Source organism: Drosophila mojavensis, unplaced genomic scaffold, assembly GCF_018153725.1.
Source record: "Drosophila mojavensis isolate 15081-1352.22 unplaced genomic scaffold, ASM1815372v1 contig_36, whole genome shotgun sequence".
Lineage (NCBI taxonomy): Eukaryota > Metazoa > Arthropoda > Insecta > Diptera > Drosophilidae > Drosophila > Drosophila mojavensis.
In genome coordinates this window covers 446,112-467,448 of record NW_025318858.1, presented here as the reverse complement: position 1 = coordinate 467,448, position 21,337 = coordinate 446,112, and the positions used below count along the sequence as shown (strand labels likewise).

Below are 21,337 nucleotides of genomic sequence, written 5' to 3'. Positions count from 1 at the left end.
GAGGCGGCATTTGTTGGCCAAAGCATCTACAAAGACAATTGGGGAGGGTCAATATTAACTGTGCTTTGAGTACTCTATGTGTGTGTCTGTGTGTGTGTGACTAGAGGTACACGCATATAATACTGAAAGAAGAGACGACTAGAAAAAAATTTTAGATTAAACTGCAAAGAGCATTCACTGTAGCCCATTGGCCTCGGCTAGACGGCGCGCAATCTCATCGGCGTTTAGGAAATCCGAAGCGTCCGCCTCGCCGCCGCCGCCATCCTCCCGCTCCGGCTCTGGCGACTTGCTGGTATACAAGGCAAAGTGCTCTGCTCCGGAGAGGTCGACGCTGGGATCGAGCACCACGCCGTAGGCGCCCTCGCACAAATTCTTGATGCTCTGGCGATCGGCGATGGCCACCAGCTCCATGTTGCCGTCGCTAATGGGTATATCGGCCAGCTGCAGCGTGCTCAGCGTCTTGCGGTCGAGCGGACGCCCATAGGTCAGGGTGCTGGCATTCGAGTAGCTCTCCGGGCGCAACAGGCTGTTCTCGCTGTCGCCGCCCTTCAGAGGTATGTGGATGACGTCGGCGTCCAGGTGGGCGGGCCGCTTGCCCGAAACGCTGCTCGAGCTGCGACCCACTGGGCGGCCGCTGCGCTGCGACGCGCTGCTCTGTGGACTCGAGCCAGGTGGCTGCAGGGAGCGAACCGAGCTGCGGTTCGGGGCGCCCAGGCTGAACTGGTTGCCAGTGGGCGTGGTAGCTCGCGATCCCTGCTCCTGCTCGTCCTCGCTCTTGCTGCTGCGACGGCGCGAGAACAGGCGCGAGAAGAAGCCCTGGCGCTTCTTAGGGGAGGCCGTGGCGGAGCTGCTGGTCGCTGCAGCGGGCAGTCGCTTGGTCGGACTCTGGTCGGGCGTGTGCATTATAATGATAGGGGAAGGGGTGGTGCGCGTGGAGCTCACGCTGCCGTTGCGCGAGCGAGTGAGGGAGTGGCTGACGGAGTTCGAGGCGCTCTGCTCGCTCACACTCAGGTCCTGCGAGTTGCGCTTGGGCGGCTTGGGCGGCAGAGGGGGCAGCCGCTTCTCGGGGTCTGGCGAGGGCGTGCGCGGCGGCAGGGGCAACGGCGGCGAGGGGGGCGTGGCTGGCGTTTGGGCTGCATTCACTTGGATCTTGGGCGCCGGCGGATTGGTCAGCACCACCAGCTCGGCCTCGTCCAGCTGACTGAAGGGATTGGAGACATGATAGAGCTGCTCCTTGACCTGGTTGTGTGGCATCTCCACTGGATGCTTATAGGCGATCTGCAGACTCGTGTAGGTCGCAGTCTCGTCGAAGTTCTCGTCAATGTCCACGGAGGCCTGTGCGCTGGCGCTGACTGCCTCCGCTTCGACTTCGCCCACGGGCAGCTCCTTCAGGGCGGCATTCTCTAGAGTATCGCGCCTCGAGGTGCTGCCCTCGCCCCCGTGGGGCTTGTCCTCGTCGTCGAGCTGGTTCGTTATGGTCGTGTTGGCAGTCAGGCTGCTCACGTTTGTGAATGCCGTCTGGGCGGTGCTGTGCGAGAGAGTGGGCGTGTCGCCATTCTCCACCGTCAGGCTGTCAGTTCTCTCGAACTCGCTGCTGCGCATCCACTCATTAATCTTGTCCACGGTGCTCAGTGGGCGCGCCGGCAGCTGCGGCTGCTGCAGGATCTCCTCCATGGGCGTGGAGGTCTGCGTGCAGTCGTCGGCGAGCTGCGGCAGCAACTGCGGCACCTCCAGCTCGATTTCCATGTCCGGCTCCTGGTCATTGTCATTCTCGATGCCGTCGGTGTACTCCGTTTGCGTGGCGTCCGCCTCGTTGGCCTCCGACTCGCCGCGCTGCCGCAGCTGCAGCTTCTTCACCGCGATCTCGAAATCATTCAGAGTGCCCGAGCTCTGCTGCTCGTCCGATGAAACCGTGTTCTCGTCGTCGTTAAGGTCGAGAGGCGGGCACGAATACTTCGTGGCCGTCGTCTCGCTATCTAAGGAAAGTATCTGCTGGAAGACGTCCAGCTCCTGCTTGCGCTTCAGCTTGCGCTGCAGGCGCCCGAAAGTTAGCATACCTGGATTCGGATAGTACTCGAAGGGCAGCGCAGCGCTCGTCGCTCGGTCCGAGGGTCGCTCCAGCTGTAGTTCCACCTGACAAGCAAATCAGTCAATCGCTTGGTTAGCCTCTGCCCCAGTGGGACTCAGCGCAGTCCACTCACCTGCACGCTGTGCTGAATCTCCGTGTTGCGATACCGCGGCGTCCGGAACACTATGGCCGTCTGCTTGTAAATGTCTGTGGGCTGGAAGTCCGCGTAGGCCTCCCAGACCTCAACGCCCGCCTCATTCGTCTCGAAGAAACGTATCCGGATGTCATCCTTGGAGATCTTCTCGCACAACAAGATGATCTGGTCCCCCCCGCTCAGCTTCGAGGAGCAGCTGCACAGCCGATTGATGGTCAGCTCGTTGCTCTTGCCGTAGATCGGCGACGAGACAACCGGGTCGAGGGGAACGTTGTTGTTGCCCACCTTGATGAACGCCTGGTAGCACAGGCGTAGCTCGTACAGATTTATGCTGCTGATGTTGTCTTTGTGATCGAATTTGGCTGCAGCGAGTGTGTGTTTGAGAGAGAGAGAGAGATTGATCAAGTCCGATGGATCATCGTGGATTCTCCGATCTACCACTTACCATGAAACGGATCAATATTCTTTTGCTCGCGCAGCATTAGGGATTCACGCACATCCGTCTTCTTCACGCATTGGATGCCCACTTTCTGGAGCTCGAGGCGCCGCTCCTCGGGCGGCAGCTTCTTGCTGTAGACGCCCGACTTGCAGTTGTCCGCCTCCTCCTTGCTGACCAGCCAGTGGGGATGCTGGCGATAGGGCTTGTCACGCGTCACGCACGAGACGACCACCACAACGGGTCCGCTGTAGTCAACAATCTCGATGGTGGGAAAGGTCTTTGCCTCCGGCGTGGAGTTCATGCCGGCAATCGAGCCCGCCGTCCGTCCCTCACACTTGTAGCGAAAGCGTATAATTTTGTTCGTGGGCTCCTCGATAATTCGTATGTACGGTCGGCGCTGAGCAGCCGGCGCTGCCGGCACGGACAGCGGTATGTGGGACGGCATGACGGGCAGCGAGGCGGACTGTGGAAAAGTCTGCGGCATGGTCGATCCGCTTGTCTCGCTGGCATTAAGGATTTCCTCTATAACAGATAGAGAAAGAGAGAAAGACAGAGAGAGAGAGAGAGAGAGATAGAGTATAAATTAAGACTGAATTTAATAGGAAGTATCAGTAGAGGTATAATATGTACATGTTCATTGAAATAGTAGTACTGAACACATATACATACATACATACATCTATACTCATTCTTGTATACATTTGCTGGCATAGCCAGAACAAAGTATCTATATAAGGTATATATGTATCTGTAGGATACATGTGTGTCTACGAGCTGAGCATGTCAGCTCCATATATATTTATGAATTATGTAGATGTGCGGGGCATTAAATTGCGGCATGCCATCTATCACATCTATAGCCATTGTTATGCTCCTCCTCAAAGAGGAGGCAACAACAACATTTGCTGTTAGCCGCTTTGACCGCCGTTTAGGCCAGATGTTAACGACTGACGTCAAAGACGCATTTTCCAAACATATTTTGAGCTTTTTCATTCATTTTCATTTTCTTTTTGTTGTTTACAACAACAACAATAACAAGAGCAACTAGTACCACTAGAATTGGCTTTTAGCTGAGATTTAATGCGGCCACTAAAAATTCCAGACGCAATTGCGAGTCTAATGAAGCCCTCTGTCGATTGAGTTATTGTGGCTAGATTATTCATTAGCAAGCCACACACCAAAACCCGGCAACCCGCCCACTTATGCTGAAGCCACATGCTTGCCCTGTGGCTATTAATTACCCGTATTAATGGCAGCCCTTGGCCATGCTCACATACAGTTAACAAAGTTACTTACGCAAATCGCCAAAGATTTCGTCCTCTGCCATTTGATGCTGCCTGCAATTGGAATAATGATGGATTAGCCGGGAGCTTCTGGATCGTGTATCTAAATGATGTGTAAATAATATATATATTTATCCAATATGTGATAATGGCTTATCTATTTAGGCGCGGATATATACTCTTATCAGTAACTTCGTTGGGATTGGGATGGTTTGATTGATTGATTGATTCACAACATTTGCTGCTGGCTAAAATATATTCATAATATCCATTTGCTGCTTACAATAATTATAATAAATATATATACTTCTAATAGATACTGTAAATATATTTTAGGCATCAGCAAAGAACTTTCGTATGATTGATTGCTATCCAATTTTGTATTATTACGAATCAATAAAAAGTTGTTGATTCGAATGTAAATATATAGACAAAATAGGTGCACGTATCTAAGTATGTGTTTAATATATATCTATGTGTGTATAAATGAATACGATTTATACTCTTCTCTATATACATATGTCTATATTCCCTTCGAACGCAATGCATATAAAGCTCATCAGTCGTTGCATGACTGGCCTTCTATGCGATTCTCATGAATTTCTTGCTTCGATTCGCACGGTTAATAGTGCCCAGTGGAGCAGTGAAACAGGAATTGACAGGATAGGGTAATTATTGTATTACATATGTATGTGTGCATATGTATGCATGCATGCATTCACGCATGTGTGTATGTGTGTTGGCCATGAAAAGATGAGTTCAAAAAGGCTCTCAAGCTTCTTTGCCCCGATTAGCAGTGCTCATGGTGTTGCCAGGAGCAATGGCTGTGGGCGTCGTAAAAAAGGATAATAAGGATAATATCCTAGAGAACGCAGACAAATAACGAGAGGGCATAAGCCTGTCCGTGTGTGGGACTAAATATGTATATACATTTTCATATTCATCTATGAATACATGGATACCTCTGCTGTAAACTTTTCACATGTATAATAATATTTGTTTTTCCCATCAGTGTGCAAATGAAGTTTATTTGATAGATTTGTAAACACGCCGCTGCAGTCTATATGCAGTTTGTATACAGAAGCTCGTAAATCAAATTCAGTAGTTTATATTAGCCGTAATCCTTGCAGCGCGTAATATATGCTAAGTGCATGCATGGCAGGCGCAGTTTCCGACTATTCTTCATATGTTTCCCGGTTTACAGCCATATTTATTGTCTAGTCTACAGAAAGACCGTAAACCGGTCGTTTTGTATGTAGTTATCAAGGTTATTATAATGATAAAACTGCATAATAATGGCTATTTAACAGCACTGGGCTGCCAAGCTGCCGTGCCAAAACAGGACGCCACGCGCGCCCCGCAGTACCCGCAGTACAATTGCACACTCTGTAGAGCACAATCGAGAGTCTGACAAGTTGAAGTGGTCGCTGAAGGGAGGGGAGGGAAATATTCTACAATTGTTAACAGCTGTCGATAGTCTTTTAACATTTCAATATTGCTTAATAGGCTCTCGTTTGACTAATAATTCTGATGAGTGAGTGGTCAGTGATAATATTACCATGGAATACTTATGGAATTTTAGATCATTTAAAAATTATAAATGATCCCCTATAATAAAAAACTTGAAAATACAAAACAATTTTTTAAGCAGAACTGAATTAAATATTTAATTATTATGTATACATATTTCATAACTGATATTAATCATTGTACTAATGCAAATTTTTTAGTATTTTCAAATTTGAATTTTATTCTAACAATATAGTACTATTTCTTGAAGCCGGATACTGAAATAATACAATATAGCTAGTATAATATATCACTTTGATTAAAATTTTCAGTTTCTGTCTCACAGTGTATACACACACAAACACTCCTCCAACGTATAGTTCTCACTCAGTCATATAAGTGCGAATACGTATAATATACGTACACATATATGTCCGCACGTGGGCAGGCGGTAAATTTGCATATGTTAATTCTGTTTACATTGAAAACATTGCAGCAACAATTGCTACACGAGATTTATTTTTTTTTTTTTCATCTTACTTGCAATTCAGACCACACAGACAATGGACAACAGACAACGGACAACGGCCATGGAGAGTGAGTGTTTACGGCGGAGTGTTTACGTACAGCACGTTTTACGGCTCTACATTTTCTTGCCTTTCTTTTTTGTTTTCGTCAGTCATCGGCCCCAAGCCAGCTGAGCTGTGTAATAAGCGAATGTGGGTCGACGTGGTCATCTGGAGGTTTTCAGCAAGTGACTCGACGGCCGTCCCTTTGTGCTAGCCACACTGGGCAGCACGGCAAAGGAACGGGACTTGGGTTCTTCCATGTGTATGACAATGTTACGCAAATATGTTTTTATATAATCAGCTTTCACGTAATAACGAGTGAGAGAGAGAGAGAGAAGGAGAGAGAGAGGAAGTGCGAGTGAGAGAGGGAGTTTCCAATTTCCTGCCAGAGCTACGCAGCTAAGGAAAAACAGGAAAGCCACAAAATTACGGTCTATTGTTAGATCGATACGAACGCAGCTAGATTATAATATTTTTGCCTTTGCATAGATGAAATTATATAACCTCCGGAGCCTAATTTGATGTCAACTTAAATGATAGCTTAGCATTTTAAATTTCAATTAAAAATGTTTTTTTTTTTTTTTTGGTTTTTGTTTGCGCTTCTACATTGAGCTGTTAGTCAGTGTAAATTTTTTATTTAATTAAACGCCCAACGGAGAGCGCTTTAAAATTGCGCAATTGTTGAAGCTCAGCCAGACAGACAGAGGACAAAGGGACAACGACGGCGACAACTCCTAGCCAAGAGCTCGCATCCTGCAAACGTTGACTGGGCTGCTAATACTTTAAGACAGCCCGCATGGCCTCTCTCTCCCCCTCCCTCGCCCACTCTCTCGGTGGGTGAGAGAGAAACAAATTTAATTCGCATTTAGGCAAAGCTTTTTTTCGGATTTCATACCCTGCATATACAAAGTGCCCCAAGTGTGTGTTTATGGCGGATTTCAATAAATGTATATTTAAGTGAGTGAAACGAATTTAATTTAATGAAACAATTTGATTCGCATTTAGCCAAGCCTTGTTGGTTATCATCAAAGTCCTGCTGAGCCCAAACAAGGTAATAAGCTAACAATACTTGAACACTCTAATATAATATATCTGCTTATAGTATTAGCCCAGGTAGAGCGCATAGATGAAGGTAAAGGTCATAGGAATCTAGAATATTTATTCTATTTTATTGTGAGAGTGGCTTGCTTGCCTTGTTTGGTAGGGTATTTGGTAGTCGAGCAACTAGACCTTCGCTCGGCTAGGTTGTTTTGCTTTCGGGCTTTGCTTATTGTTGCTGGGGGACCGGCGACATAAATCAGCGCCACAAATTGATGCGTAAATAAATGCAGAAGTGGAAGCGCTAACCGAAAAGGATGTGAAAACAACAGAAGAGAAAGAGAGTAAAACAAAAGCCGAATTATTAATTAAATATGATCAAAAATAGAATGAAATCCACGCCAGACGCATTCGACAAAATCCAAATGGAGTCTAAAGGGCGCCCGCCTGAGCCATTTACCGCTGAGTTTTGAATTACATTTGGTCTCTGGCTGGCTCCTCCAGTGGTGCCAGCCGGTGCCATATGTGATTCTATTTATTGTGGGCCACATATGAACTCTATATATACACACAAATATATATAAATGTATGTATGTGTGTGTGTGTGTGTGTGTGTGTGTACGCAGAGTTCAGTAGCTTGCGGCTGGAGCATGTCATGTGTTCAATCGATTGGAAAATCGCGTTCTGAAGCGAAAGTAAACACAGCTAAATAGAGAAAATGAAAGCAAATGGACAAATAGCGCCCGAACCTTTTGGGTTGAGAGCCTGTGCAATACTTCAGTGGACCCAGCGCCCAAAAAAGTGCCACAACTTCGCACGCACCACCAAGCCATGCCCAGCCAACTCTCGGCTCCTCCAGCAAATGAAGGCCTAATCACACCCAGTCAAACACACTCACACACACACACACCAACACACACACGCTGGGTGCGCTTTATAAGCTTCTACATCAAACACACAGAGACATGCCGAAGAGCGCGTTGACTAGCCGAGTCGGCTGGGATGTGGCATGAAGTGTGCCATGGAGCACATTCCCATTTGCACCTCAAGTGCTTAAGCGAAACTTTGCCATAAGCTGGCATGTGTGTGCGTGCAGACGTGCCAGCTTGTGTGTGCCTTCCATGCGTATGTGTGTCATTTATTCTATTTTATATATATATATATATATATATATTTCTATACTTATGAATATTTATATATGTATTTCGAATAAAATTCCAACACTCAAATCTGCGCGTGAAAAATTTCAAACAGCCTGTCACACAAATATTCTTTTGCTGGACTTTTTTAAGTGCTGTTCCGCTGCATGTGTGTGCATGTGTATGTGTGTGTGTGTGAAAATCAATAACTGTAGGATTTTACGATATTGTTTGTGAAACTATATCGCTGACGTAGCTAGCTGATAGTTCTATTCAAAGTGGCCTTCGGTATGTCAACGGCAAATCCATTAGGAGACAAAAATTGATTTTCAACTCATGGCAACTCTGCTAAAGGAAACATCTATTATTATCGATGTTAAGTTGTGGGCCATTAGAAAAAGCACACAAAAGCAGATAATACAAGCCGCAACAGCGATACCGATAAGAACCTTGAAGACTGCATAATACACGTTCGAGTCAGAAATGTCTGCAATTTGTATCTACTTTTCATCTGATTTGTCACGCCTCGCTTCGGTGAGCCTCATAATGGATAGAGTGAACATAATATTACCCGCTCTTATCGGTGGAAGGTTTATTTTGGTTTGCATAACAAATTTGTAGTCATTAAGCTGTGGGCGGACAAGGAGACAAATATACCCTTTGCACTGTGTGGACGAGTATTAGAGTGACTAAACCTCAACTAATTCTTTATCTTTTTACACTCTTATACTTCAGACAACTGAAAATTATTTTTATTTAAACTTCATTATGATTTTAATTAAAATTGCATTATCATTATCACTGAAATCGAATTAGCACATGTCGAATTATTGAGCAGATATAAGATATATAGACAACTTAGATTATGTTCTGGGAATATCCGCAAAGCAGCACAAGAACTCGCCTATCAGGGTGAGGAGGTATTTTTGGAATAGCGCGCGGCGCTTGAAAATGTTGCCAATCTATGAGTCAGCTGAATCAGTAATATTACGATTAACTGGAACAGGTGCTAAAAAAATTATCGCAAGCTCATCAAAGTTGTTGCGGAATTCTGTGTAATTTTTTGTTTAATGTGAAGCATGTTTAAACATTTTCCCCGCTTGCAAAACTAATTTAAAGTCAATTAATTCAATTATCAGCACGCACATGGAGAGCATTCTTGCAACAGGGCAATGTCAAATTTTTTTTGCGTTTTTCGCTTGTTTTTTGGGTCCCATATTAAAATGACAGCGGCAGGAAAATGTGCGCTAACGTCTCTAAATGTACATCAAATACAATTAAAAGTAAATCGATTTTCAAGGCAATCAAACGAAATTGTGCGCCCGTTGCGAGCGCCTTACAAGTTTTCAAAACCAGAGACCAAAAGCATTTTCAATATGCCAAAAAAAGAGAAAAAGAGGAAGACAAAGAGGAAGAGCAGAAGAGCAAAAGGCAAAAATTTCGTTACGCTAGAAAAATTTCATTCTAATAGCAAGAAAACGAAGCGAAATTCTCACGCGATTCCCACAAGCCGCAGCGTTTGATTATATTGCGATAAAAACTTTTCACAATTCAATCAATTCAGTTCCATTTCAGCTACCCCTGCCCTGCGGTTGCTGTATTTCGACGTACAGCACGGCGTATGCGTGATGCCCGACTACTGAATCGATCAGTTCGACTTTTGGCTAGTCATTTGAGACATTTGGGCATACATTAGCAAAAGTTTTTTACTTATCTAAAAGTTGAGAAAGAAGAATTGTTAGATTATATCTCGATTGATACAGAAAATATTCCTATTAGAGGAGAGCTGATGATCCTGATGACTCACAGTGTGTATGAAAGCCAAACAAAGTGCATGATTTGGATTTATTGAACTGAGTTTCTTCTCTTTCTCAAAACAACGAAATTCTATATAAAAATACATTCATTAAATCACTTTCAAATGTGGCAGAGCAATCGACAGTCGCACATATTCGCATTTCTTGCCCGATTCGCTTCTTCACTCAGTTTTTTTTAAAAGATTAATAAATTGTTTATTTATCTTGCAGCTAGTTTTCTTTTGTGCATAGCTTAATTACCTCAAGATAAACTTTTGTCTATTATTTTAGTAAAATTTTAAATGTAGAATTGCTCGTTTATGAGCACATAGCTTGCTCTGATTGAATATACATGCGTCCACTCTTTTTACAATATATATATATGTACATATACTCGATGTGCGTGCAAAAGGTGTGAAGCGTTGTGCGTGTGTTTTTATTTTTATTTGTTTGCTTTCGTCAATTGCTGAAAAACAATGCAAACGCTCCTCCTACAAGCCAGATCTGGTACACTGCCGCCAGAAGCGGACCCCGGCAGATAAATCGATATTCGAGGTGCTTTGACCATGACTGTCCGTCGAGCTATTTCTGTCCAGAAATGTATAAACGTGCATGCAGAACCGACGACGGCCACTGCCACAGCCAAAGCCAAAGCCTCAAAGACCTTACTGGAAGCGCTAGCAAAAGTGTTCTTTAACCCGGCCAGCAGAAGGCGGCAAACAGAGCCCCAACAACCTCCGATTTCCAATTCCCAATTTCCATTGCGTGTGCTTTACTCGAATCGCTTTGATTGCAAATGAAATATTTAAACGAAATATTCCAGATGCCAGCGCAAATTTTTATAAACTTTTTTCCCTCACTTGTAAAAATATTTACAAACTGTTTATATAAATATTTGCGTCAGCCTTGAAAATGAATGTTTGCCGATTTGCTTTTGTATCGATCGATATATGTTGTGTACATATGTTATACAATTACATATATGTATATATTTATTTATATATATTATGCTGTACGTAAGGTATGTTCACCTCCGTTGCCCAGTCTTGTTCCTTATATTCATTTCACAAAAATTTTCAGAAAACCTTAAGCGTAATGGCCTTATCCCTAGGGCCTCCATATTTATTCGACTGTGCATGCGAATTTCTGCTTCAAAATATTGTAATTGCAAAAACGATGCCAATTGCCGCAGAGCGCGAGAACAAAACTAAACAAACGCCCAATCCAAAACTCATTAAATGTGCAATAAAAACTTTGATAAATGCTATAATGGCAGTTGCCTTCATGAGGTTTGAATAAATTATACTCATGCTATTTAGATATACGATATGCCTTTTGGACAGAAAAGTTCCTACACTTGGAGAAAGAGGAGGCGCTTCCTTGGCCATTCCAAACTTGAAGATTTTGGGAAATCCCTTGTATAAAATGTATTAAGTTTATAGATAGTAAACAATTGCACATATTTAAAGATTAGCCATGCAGAAATATAATTCAAAAATGAAATGTGGCACACTTATCACTCTTCCTCGAAATCGTCCAAAAAGCATGTCATGTACCTCTTTAACTACTGAAATAATTCTCAGAACATACCAAATCAAATATATTTTACTCAGCTAACTAAAAATGCTTGAGTTCTTAGAATTCAATCTTATCAACTGTTGCTCGCACTGATTGATAACGCCCGCTGCTTTCTAATCAAAGCTTGAACTTCTAGGCAAGGTTATTCGAACAGGCTTATCAGACAAATGTATGTATATGTATATTTCTATATGTATATATGTAGATAAGATGTAAGTGGACTGCAGTTCAAGCAAGAAATTCATTTAATTAAAATCTTATTAAAAGCATCAAATGCAATAATGTTGTGTAATTGAAAGTATAGTTAATTCGCTTTCATTCAAAATATTTTAATTTTGAAGTTATTTTCTTGTATAGTTATTTACTTTTCTTCAAGTAATCAATCTACTTCTACATAAATTTAATTTTAATAAAAACTCCAGAAAATGTCTAATATAAACTCTAAATTTAACTACTAAATTATTGTTTACATCGTCTACTGATTTACCCCGATTGGGCGGATCTGGCAATGTTTGGGAACCTTGAATAAGTATGCTGCAGTCAGTAACCCAACGTTCTCACTGTTTTCTTTCTTTGTTATTTACAGAGTTGAGATGTATAGCGAATGCAACTGAAAAGATGATATATGGGGACTGATTGTCATATTTAGTATAGAGGACATGTAGTATATATACAACATTTATAGTATATTGTATTAAAATGCGAACCTAAGTGTGGGGCACAAACTGCGCGTTAGACTTGTTTATTTAATTTATTACTGCCAACCGCAACAGATTCGTGTAGTTGTAGTTGTTTTTCAGTTTTTGTTTGGTGTATGCTTGAAACTTGATTATAAATTTGCTTTTATTATTTGTGATTGAATTTTAAGTTGGCAGCTGAGTGCATTTCGCTCTATATATATATTTCGATTTAATCAAACATTTACTTATCACGCTCAGCGGCTAAAATATAAAACCGCGCCAACTTTTTCCGTATTATTTTTTGCTTGATGCGAAACACCGAAAGCAACGCGAATAAATTATAGAACACCGCGGCTTATAATTGGCTTAAGTTATTATTATATTTTGTGCACTGCAGTTATACACGTACACACATGAATATACCTATTATATTTGTGTGTATAGATAGCCTGTATACTCTATGGGCTGATTGTTGTTTTATAAAAGTTGTCTGGCTGTCGTGTCGCGTATAATTAACAAATCTAAACATTCAAACGCTCGCGTGTGACTTGCACAATATGCGACGACAACGACGACGACGACGACTTCGACGATCTATAAAATGAAATCAAAATACGAGTCGACTGCAAATCACATCTCACGCCGACAAACTTCCGTTTCAAACTGAGCGCTGAGTTTTGCTGGCGCTCTACAGATCGACTCACACTGGCTCTCTCGCTCACACTGATATTCGCGCTCGGCTTGAATAGTTCGGCTCGGCTTGGGTGTCTTCGGGAAATCGGCCAGGCACGAGCGCCAGTGCCAGCGCCAGCGTCTGCAGCTCGTCTACTTATCTACTTGCTCGCTCATACATACATGTACACACACACACACAGGCAGGGCCGATTCGTGTGACTGCAAATGTGTCTGGTGCCCACGCCTTTGCTGATTGCTTCCATTAAGAATTATTTGTCGTATTCTTGGTATCGTTTGCACACATACACATACGACTTGACCGGTTCGCTCGTCTCGGCACGACTCGGCTCGGCTCGGCTCGTCTGTGGGCTGGTTTGCTTGCGGCGTCTGCCGCTCTTCTAATTGCATTCTTGATATTCTACTCGGGCTTACTCTTGCACTCGGCTTAAATTAGCTAGCTTGGTTTGAGCGCTCGGCCAGTCGAGCAATTGTTCCTGCGCCTGCTGTTCGTTTCTTATCATATTCTTAATGTCGTATGTATGTATGGGTGGTACACTCTTACACAAACATGCAATCGAAATCGCGCTCAGCTTGAGACTCATGTACGTTCGTTTTAGTTTATCGTGTGCTTCTCGTCTACTTGTCGTATGCTTCACATCGTATACTTATATTAATATCGTCGCGCCGTCGACTTGCTCGACTTGCCATGATCGATCGGCGGCCATTCCATTCGTAAACTTTTGTTTTCATTTTTACCACTCGCCAGCCACATTCTTTGCCAGCATTTTGTGCACTGCTTTCTGCTGTTCTTTAGCTTTTAGTTTATTTGACGATATTGGAAACGTGCGTTCTCCACTCCATTTTTGTTTTATTTTGCTAATTAATGACGTTACAAGCAGCTCGGAGATTTATAAGTGGCTGTGCAGAGGTGTCGACACTTTTATAGCTATATCTATGTGTGTGTGTGTGTGTGTATATATGTAGATGCAGGTGTTGGCTACAAATTTGTTTAGACTGAATGTATGTACACAATTTATGATGCAGTCGGCCACTGTCGAAAATATTTTAGTGAATTTAGTTCGACAATCAAAAATTGATTATTAATTAAGACTTTCCACACATTTGATGAAGAAACTATTCCAGCATTCAATTAAAATTTGACACCTGTAAGAATTTGTTTTAGGTATTTCCCTTGCTCAGCTTCACTCACATGCCATTGACAGCTCTATTATGATCTGTTTTCCAGGAAATTTCAGTTTGTGTGTGACCGACCCAAAGCTGAACGTGAATTATCAAGCACAAAAAAATTCCATATTTATATATTCGAGTGTCTGTGTGTGCGTGTGTGTGGATGGCTAAAAGCAGACAAAACATCTAAGGTCATGTATCTGAGCAGTGGCAGCAGTTATTGACTTGATTTTGTTTGCCTTTCCATCAACGTTGATTTTCAGTCATTTAAGCAAATAGCGCAAAATGCCAAAAACTGAACACAAATGCAAAATAAAAACCACCAACAATTTTGTTTCTATTCAAATTTGTTGCAAATGGTGCAGAAAATTCTGTGCATAGACGTCGTATAGTACGTATAGTTGCACAATTTATTTTCTTCTGTTTATGTGTGGCAACTAAAAGCAAAGTTTAAACAACATCAAGTATACGCGGCGTGGGCAACGAATACGAATGCAAAAAAACATTCCGGCTGCTTTGGCCAAAATGCACGACTGGAAAATTTGGCCGCAAATTACGTAAAACGTTAAACAAAAGGCAAGATCGCAGCAAAAATAGCAACAAATCAATTGTGATTTGCAGCTCGAGTCGCATGCGGAGATCTAGAGCAACATTGTCGAAGACTTATAGCAGCTGCTGAACTGATTTGATTGCATTGTGTGACGTCACACGACCTGAGAAACGTCACAGCCGAAACAAACTTGTTTTTCCTTTGTGCTTTTGTTTTTAGCAAATGGGCAGGTCAGTCGAGGCAGAGCTAGAAATGGTAAACAATATTGAGAGAGTCGAAGCTGTAATACCCTTTCAATTTGGCTATAAGATTAGCTATAGGCGATCTTTTAGTATAGGACTCTCTTCTTCATCGTATCATGATTGCTTTTAATTCAATAATACATCTACACATATGGGTATACTTGAAGCAATACGTATACGTGATACACAAGCATACCTACCTCTACCTATTGACTCGCTCAATGATAAAATCTATATACTCTCTAATAGGGCAATCGGAGAAATCAACAAAAGACACGTAAACTCCAACGCATTTATCTGCAATTCTGGCACATGTGCCAGTCCAAGGTCATACACACACACACGCGCACGCACACACTTAAGAGTCGCTAACAAAAGCCCGACAAGCGGCAAATGGAGAGGCGGGGTCGAGGCGAAAAGCGTGAGACGTGCGACGTCATGCGAAGGGGCCGAGTAAAAAGTAGTAGCAATTGAGCTGCTAGTTGGGCAACCACTTGTAGTTGTTGTTGTTGTAATCGCTTTTGTCTCCTTTGGCTTTAAAAGCGAAGCGAAGCAAAGTAAAGGCCATTGTTTATGGCCAATGCTCACACACACACACACTTAAATAAACGCTCATATGCAGGCCACATAAAAGAGCCAAGCAAAAGGTCGGCGCTGTCGACGCCCTCAAGACAAACCATTAAAATTCAAGACACTCGCAAAACAGAGCAGAGAGAGAAAGAGACTGAGAAAGGGAGAGAATGAGGAGAGGGAGGAGAGAGTTCCAAAGTATCGATAACCTATAGAAAAAAAAGCACACAAGATGAGCAAATTACAAATGAAAATGAACTCAAACGTTGGACAACTGACACTGCTAAGCAATCAAGTCAGACATGGACGACTGAGCAATACTCTATTAGGTATAATTAAATGCTACAGTGGAAATATATTAAAATCGGAGAGTTTTGCACGAGCCACGAAAAGAAACCGAAATTAAATTCATATTAATTTTCATTTTCATATTCATATCAGACAACAGTGGCAACACAGGCTTCCTCCTTAAGCTCTTGAATACCCAAACTACAAACAAAAACTTGCTTTTCAACAATCAACGCTCGATGAAACAAGCTTTTTTTTTTTTTTTTTTTTTTTTTTTTTGACTAGCCATATTAACGTATGAATAGAAAGAAGAAGAATAAAACAAAACCTGATGCTTTGACGTTGCTTTGGCTTGCAGCACTTGATTGGGCTCGGTTTCGGATTCCCCGAATTGTGTATGAATCATCGGCGAAAGACGCAATTGCTCCACATGAAGCTCACAGATAAACGAGATATAGTTAGTGAGCATGAGAGAGAGAGAGAGAGTGAGAGAGGGAGAGCGCCCATGCGGAAACCAACGATGCTCTCGGCACAGCCGCTCAGCTCACTTCAGCGTGATCACGGCGTTGCCTTTCCAGTTGTGCATAATTTTCCAGTCAACCAATCACTTTTTTCTCTTCTCTTTTTTTTCGTATTAACTAACCGAGCCGACAATGGTTACATCACAATCGCCTCAACTGGAAAGGCAACTGCAACTGGCTGTGGTCGCTTGCTATGGGGCAGTTGGAACGTGTGTGTGTGTGTGTGTGTGTGTGTGTGTGTGTGTGTGTGTGTGTGTGTGTGTGTGTGTGTGTGTGTGTGTGTGTGTGTGTGTTTCCGCATGCAATGGAAGTGGCGGCGACCGTGTTGCCCTCATCAAGGTTGTCCGGATCTGGATCGATGTGTATTCGATATACAATTTCACAATTTATTAGAAAACCAACAACAACAGCAACAACAACAACAACAACAAATAACCAAAGGTAAGACAAACACAGAGAAAGACACATCAGACTTTGTCCAAGTAAATTTGTATATTGTTTTTGCCAACGAACGCTTGTTGAAATAGCAAATCAACAACAACAACAACAGTCAACAATAGTAACCGCAACGACCCGTCTTTATGGGCACACATACATATGTACACACATAGCCACAAGCATGTGTGTATGTGTAAATATTAGAGACTCGCCTCGTATACGAATATTGCTGACTATTAATTAATTAATGCGCCAGCGATTTGTGAGTGCCATCGCCATCGGACAGTAGTAGAGTAGAAGGGAGAGAGAGAAAAGAAGAGAGGTGAGCACAGGTTAGCTGCTGTTGACTGAACTATAAAACTGGATACGTGCAAAGGTTGCAGCTAAACTGCAGCATTCCAATTCCAGCATTACAATTGCGACTGCATTTTCATTTAATGCATCAAACGATTTGTAAAACTTAACATTTAGAGGGGATTAAGATTATATTTTACATAGGAGTACAGAGCTACATTACATATAGTATTCTGATATAACTATATATCGCTAGTTATAATCGCATTAAATTAATTTATAAGTATGAATTATTATTATTTACAGCTTCAAGTGAAACTGAGCTGCAGAAGCGAATAGTTTTGGCAGCCAATTTGTTTGTAGTCTTAATAAACTTAATTTTGTATGCTCAATCAAACAAATAGAATGTACATAAAATATGTATTTAAAAAATAATAATCACACTATTGTCATGAAGACAAACTTGAAAATGTTTTTTTCTTTTTTTTCAAAGTTAAGTGAAGGTTTTCAGAAGTCCTAAAATATATTGAGCACGGTATGTCACCCCAAAAGTAGAATTAAATAACTAAGTGGAACTGTAATTTGGCATAATATCAAATCAGACTTTCTTTGATTCGCGTTTCGTCCCAATCAATGTGTCAAACACCTGTTCTGTTGCCATTACAGGTATTAAAAAAAACCGTGAGTATATATTCATAGAACTCTTGACCCACGACTGATACGTAACTGCTTCAGCAAAATTATATAATTTATTTCATATATATGAAATGCTTGAGTTGAGATGACGTAAAAACTAAATCTGAATCTGACGTCTTGGCTAAGCATTTCGTTTGATTACTTTTTCCCCAGACGCAAGAGTCGAGAGCAACAGGTAGAGGTTGACTTCGAGTAGCAGCCTAACAGGTGATTAAGCCAGTTAGAACTGAATTTTGATATCGGCTTCTGGAGAAACCCATTTCATTGATAAACGCCAGCAATTTGAATTCATTAATGAGCAATCATTTATAAACTGATTTTGTAATGCACAGCACATAAATCACGCGGCCTGGAGGCATACGAATTATTTATAGTGGCCGAAACTTACCCCAAATCGATTTCAATATTTGCGTAAACAATGTTTTTCTTCGGAAATGTTCGTTTCCACACACTTCACACACTCACAGACACAGACAGAACTAAACACAATAAATGCACGTGTTGATATTTTATGGGTTTTACTTTCAAAAGATTTTCAAAACTTCAACTGCATTTCAATATTTTCGAAACATTTATTCGTTACATTCAATTTCGAACCTGTCGGCTTTGGTTTGGTCTTGTATTCGATTCGTTTTTGCCGTGCCAATGCAACCGATTGCCAGCAGCGCCGCGACGTCAATGAAACCGCCAACGGGCGCCCAAACACAAAAACATTTCAAAAGTTTGCCCCGAAAAGCTTTTTTGGTCTGCGCATACGCCGTGGTGAAATTGTGGGGAAACGAAAGCGCCTCCGAGGTCAAAATGTTTTTGAATAGCCCAAGTCGAAAACCGTTGCTGGACATGCGAAACAACGAGGACAAAGTGTAAATGCTAATAACGGATCCATTAGCCGCTGCTGGCCACAAATGTCAAATGAGCCGCAATCAGTGAACGGATGCTGCACGAAGTCGAGCTGAAGGTGTGAAGGAGGAGCAAGCAGGACTCATAGTATGTGCGATTGTGTGAATGGGTGAGGGGTGAGCAGCAGAGACTGTTCTCATTGGTCACTTAAAGCTCGGCTGCAACGACCCCGTCGGACTCAACAGTTGAGTTGCCCTATATAAAGGGCTGTAGCTGCAGCATTTCTTTTAGTCCCTAAGCCTGGTGGGGGTCAAACGTCGTTAAGCTCAGCATTAAGCCTTCCAAGAAACACTTAGAGGAATCGCTACGAGAAATTACTAAGAGGAAAATCTTGGGAGGAGCACTTGGGAGGAATTACTCAAAGGTAATACAGACATATAGGGTTTATCAACTTTGCTCTCTTCTGACTGTTCATACATTAAACAAAACCATCATACCCAGATATCTCATTTTCAGTGGGTTCAGGAAATAAAAATAATAAATATAAAAATTAAATTAGGTAAATAGCTAAATAAATAATACATAAATAGTAGGCCTTGACCTGTTCTTATTCTAGAGAAAGATTTAATCTCATTCGATTTTAGTATTATATTCCTCAACAATCTGAACGCAGCTACAAAAAACAAAAACATTCAGCAACTATATTGATCTGATTTTGAGTTTTATTTTTCATAAATAATATATTCAGCTGTGAAGAAAACAAAACAACATTTTTTAACATTTTGAAAGTGACATCATGTTTGCCAAGAGTCCACGCATACGCCGAAATGAGCTGCTCTCCAAGCAGGGCGAGGATTCACCCCGCTCCGTGAAGAGCTCGCCCAGAGCTCCCTACAACAAGGCGCTCATTGGAGCCCAAATGAAGAAACGTCGCATCCAGGGCAACAAGAAGAAGCTGCTGGGGTGAGTAAATGGAGTCTCAAGTGTGTGCTCGCTCGTGAAGTGCGAGCCTGTGTATTGGCTTTGTGAGCATAGAGAAATATTTTCTAATTTTTGTCTACTTTGTAGAGCGGAAAACAAGGAAAATGTGCAGCTGCTGGAGTTGCCAAGGGCTATCATGCTGACTCCTTCGTCGTCAGACAACTCGCTGAGCACCAGCGTGTCCAGATCGGGCGTGCCTGTCTACAAGGCGCAGCCCAAGCCGGAGAGGCTGACTGAGAATAAGCTGGAACCGACGACGAAGCCGCAGTCCAAGACGGGAGGACTGCCTCCATACCTGACGCTGAAGCGACAGCAGACAGCGGCCATGCTGAACTATCGAGCGCGCAAGTCCGTGTCCCAAATGGACTTCAAGGAGGCTCGGCGCACGGGAAACTATCAGCTGGTTGCCCATGTGTCCAGCTCGAACGCCCTTGTGCCGGCTCAGCCCGAGCAGCAGGAGCAGACGGGTCAGCTGACCATCAAGAACGAGCACCTCACCCAACTGCTGCTGCAGGGCACCTCGCAGCTGGGCAGCACTCGCTTCGTGGTCAACGGCGACCAGGACTTGCACATCGCCAGCCTACGCATCTTCAACACCATCATGCTGCGCTCCTGGCGGCGCAGGCGGCAGGAGGTGCGTCACCTGACCGAGCAGGTCGAGGACTTCAAGCGCAATGTAAGATCGCCTAAAGCGATTGATAAGGGATAAGCCCAGTCTCTTAAGGCGCCCGTCTCTAACTCGGCTTACTTCCTTTCTTACAGTTTGTCAAGAGCCGCAACCAGCTGCACGTGTACAACACGCTGTTCGCTGTGGAGAAGCGCCGCAACGAGACGCTGAACGATCAGCTGAAGCAGTCGTACATGGACAGCGCCAAGACAAAGGTGTCCTACAACGAACTGACCTTGCTGCTCGGCCAGACCAACGAGGAGAAGCAGCAGTTGGCCAAGGACAACGCCTTCAAGGCCCAGGAGATCGAAAACCTGCAAGAGATGCTGCAGGCCACCAAGAAGGAGCTCTTCCTGGCCAACACGCTGCAGCGGGAGCAGCTGGAGCAGCTGGCGCGCGTTCAGCTCGAGTGCCAGGGAGCCAAGTTCGACATCGAGGAGCTGACCAGCCAGCTGCAATCCCTGCGACTCGAGCTGACCCAGAAGCAGGAGTATGTAGAGAAGCTGCGCGATGACATTGCCCTCGTTGCGGAGCAGCTGAAGCTGTCCAACTCGAGCCTGGTCGAGTACAAGTGCGAAACGGAGCTGCATATCGGGTGAGACGTGCACCTTGAACTGCAATCAACTTTCTCTTCTATAATTCACAATTTCTAGCAAATTGATGAAGCACACTGAAGAGCTTGAGAAAGATATCAAGGAGAAGGAGGTGCAAATTCAGACCCTGGAGAACTGCCTCGCCGCCACGGTGGGTCACCGCATTCGCCAGTGCTTCGCCCAGAGCCAGGTCTATCAACAGGCCACCTTTCGACTGATGCACCTCGTCGCCTACTGCATGCTGCCCGGCACGCCTCCCCCTGCTCTGCCCATGGCTTCCATTCCGGGTGCTGTCAAGAAGCTACGCGGCCTCTTCCCGGGCGGCTCGAATGGGTCACACAAGGTCGATGCAGCCCTAGCAAACACAAAATAGACGTATCTACATACATAATCATCACTTAGTTGAAATTTTAGTTTATCGTTTGTCCATTGATAATTTTATGTTCAGTTATTTCATGTTCTCATTGCTTAAAATTGATTTATTTCCCATTTTGGAACGGAATTCAAGTAAATTTTACAACAAATTTATTTTATTCATAAT

The 21,337-nt window shown here is 43.2% G+C and overlaps 2 protein-coding genes across 6 annotated transcripts; one reads left to right on the top strand and one right to left on the bottom strand.

Annotated features, from left to right (window-relative positions):
* Window positions 1–13: 13 nt before the first annotated feature.
* LOC6575579 (embryonic polarity protein dorsal) lies at window positions 14–18,380 on the bottom strand. 5 transcript variants are annotated; one of them, XM_015164729.3, is made up of 5 exons: window positions 18,104–18,380; window positions 3,958–3,998; window positions 2,668–3,183; window positions 2,202–2,584; window positions 14–2,133 (listed from the first exon to the last, which is right to left on the bottom strand). In XM_015164729.3, exons 2-5 carry the CDS (start codon window positions 3,986–3,988, stop codon window positions 175–177), a joined length of 2,889 nt encoding a protein of 962 aa, XP_015020215.1. In that variant the 5' UTR covers window positions 3,989–3,998; window positions 18,104–18,380; the 3' UTR covers window positions 14–174. The 5 variants fall into 5 exon arrangements, with proteins under 5 accessions (XP_015020215.1, XP_015020216.1, XP_015020211.1 ...); XM_015164730.3 differs by lacking the exon at window positions 18,104–18,380 and adding an exon at window positions 12,281–12,926 and having other exon boundaries at window positions 3,958–4,047; XM_015164725.3 differs by lacking the exon at window positions 18,104–18,380 and adding an exon at window positions 12,677–12,926.
* An 803-nt stretch (window positions 18,381–19,183) lies between these two features.
* On the top strand, window positions 19,184–21,320 carry LOC6575578. The gene is made up of 4 exons (XM_002001551.4): window positions 19,184–19,518; window positions 19,624–20,212; window positions 20,299–20,798; window positions 20,857–21,320. The coding sequence occupies exons 1-4, from the start codon at window positions 19,352–19,354 to the stop codon at window positions 21,167–21,169; spliced, it is 1,569 nt and encodes a 522-aa protein (XP_002001587.1). The 5' UTR covers window positions 19,184–19,351; the 3' UTR covers window positions 21,170–21,320.
* The last annotated feature ends 17 nt before the right edge of the window (window positions 21,321–21,337 follow it).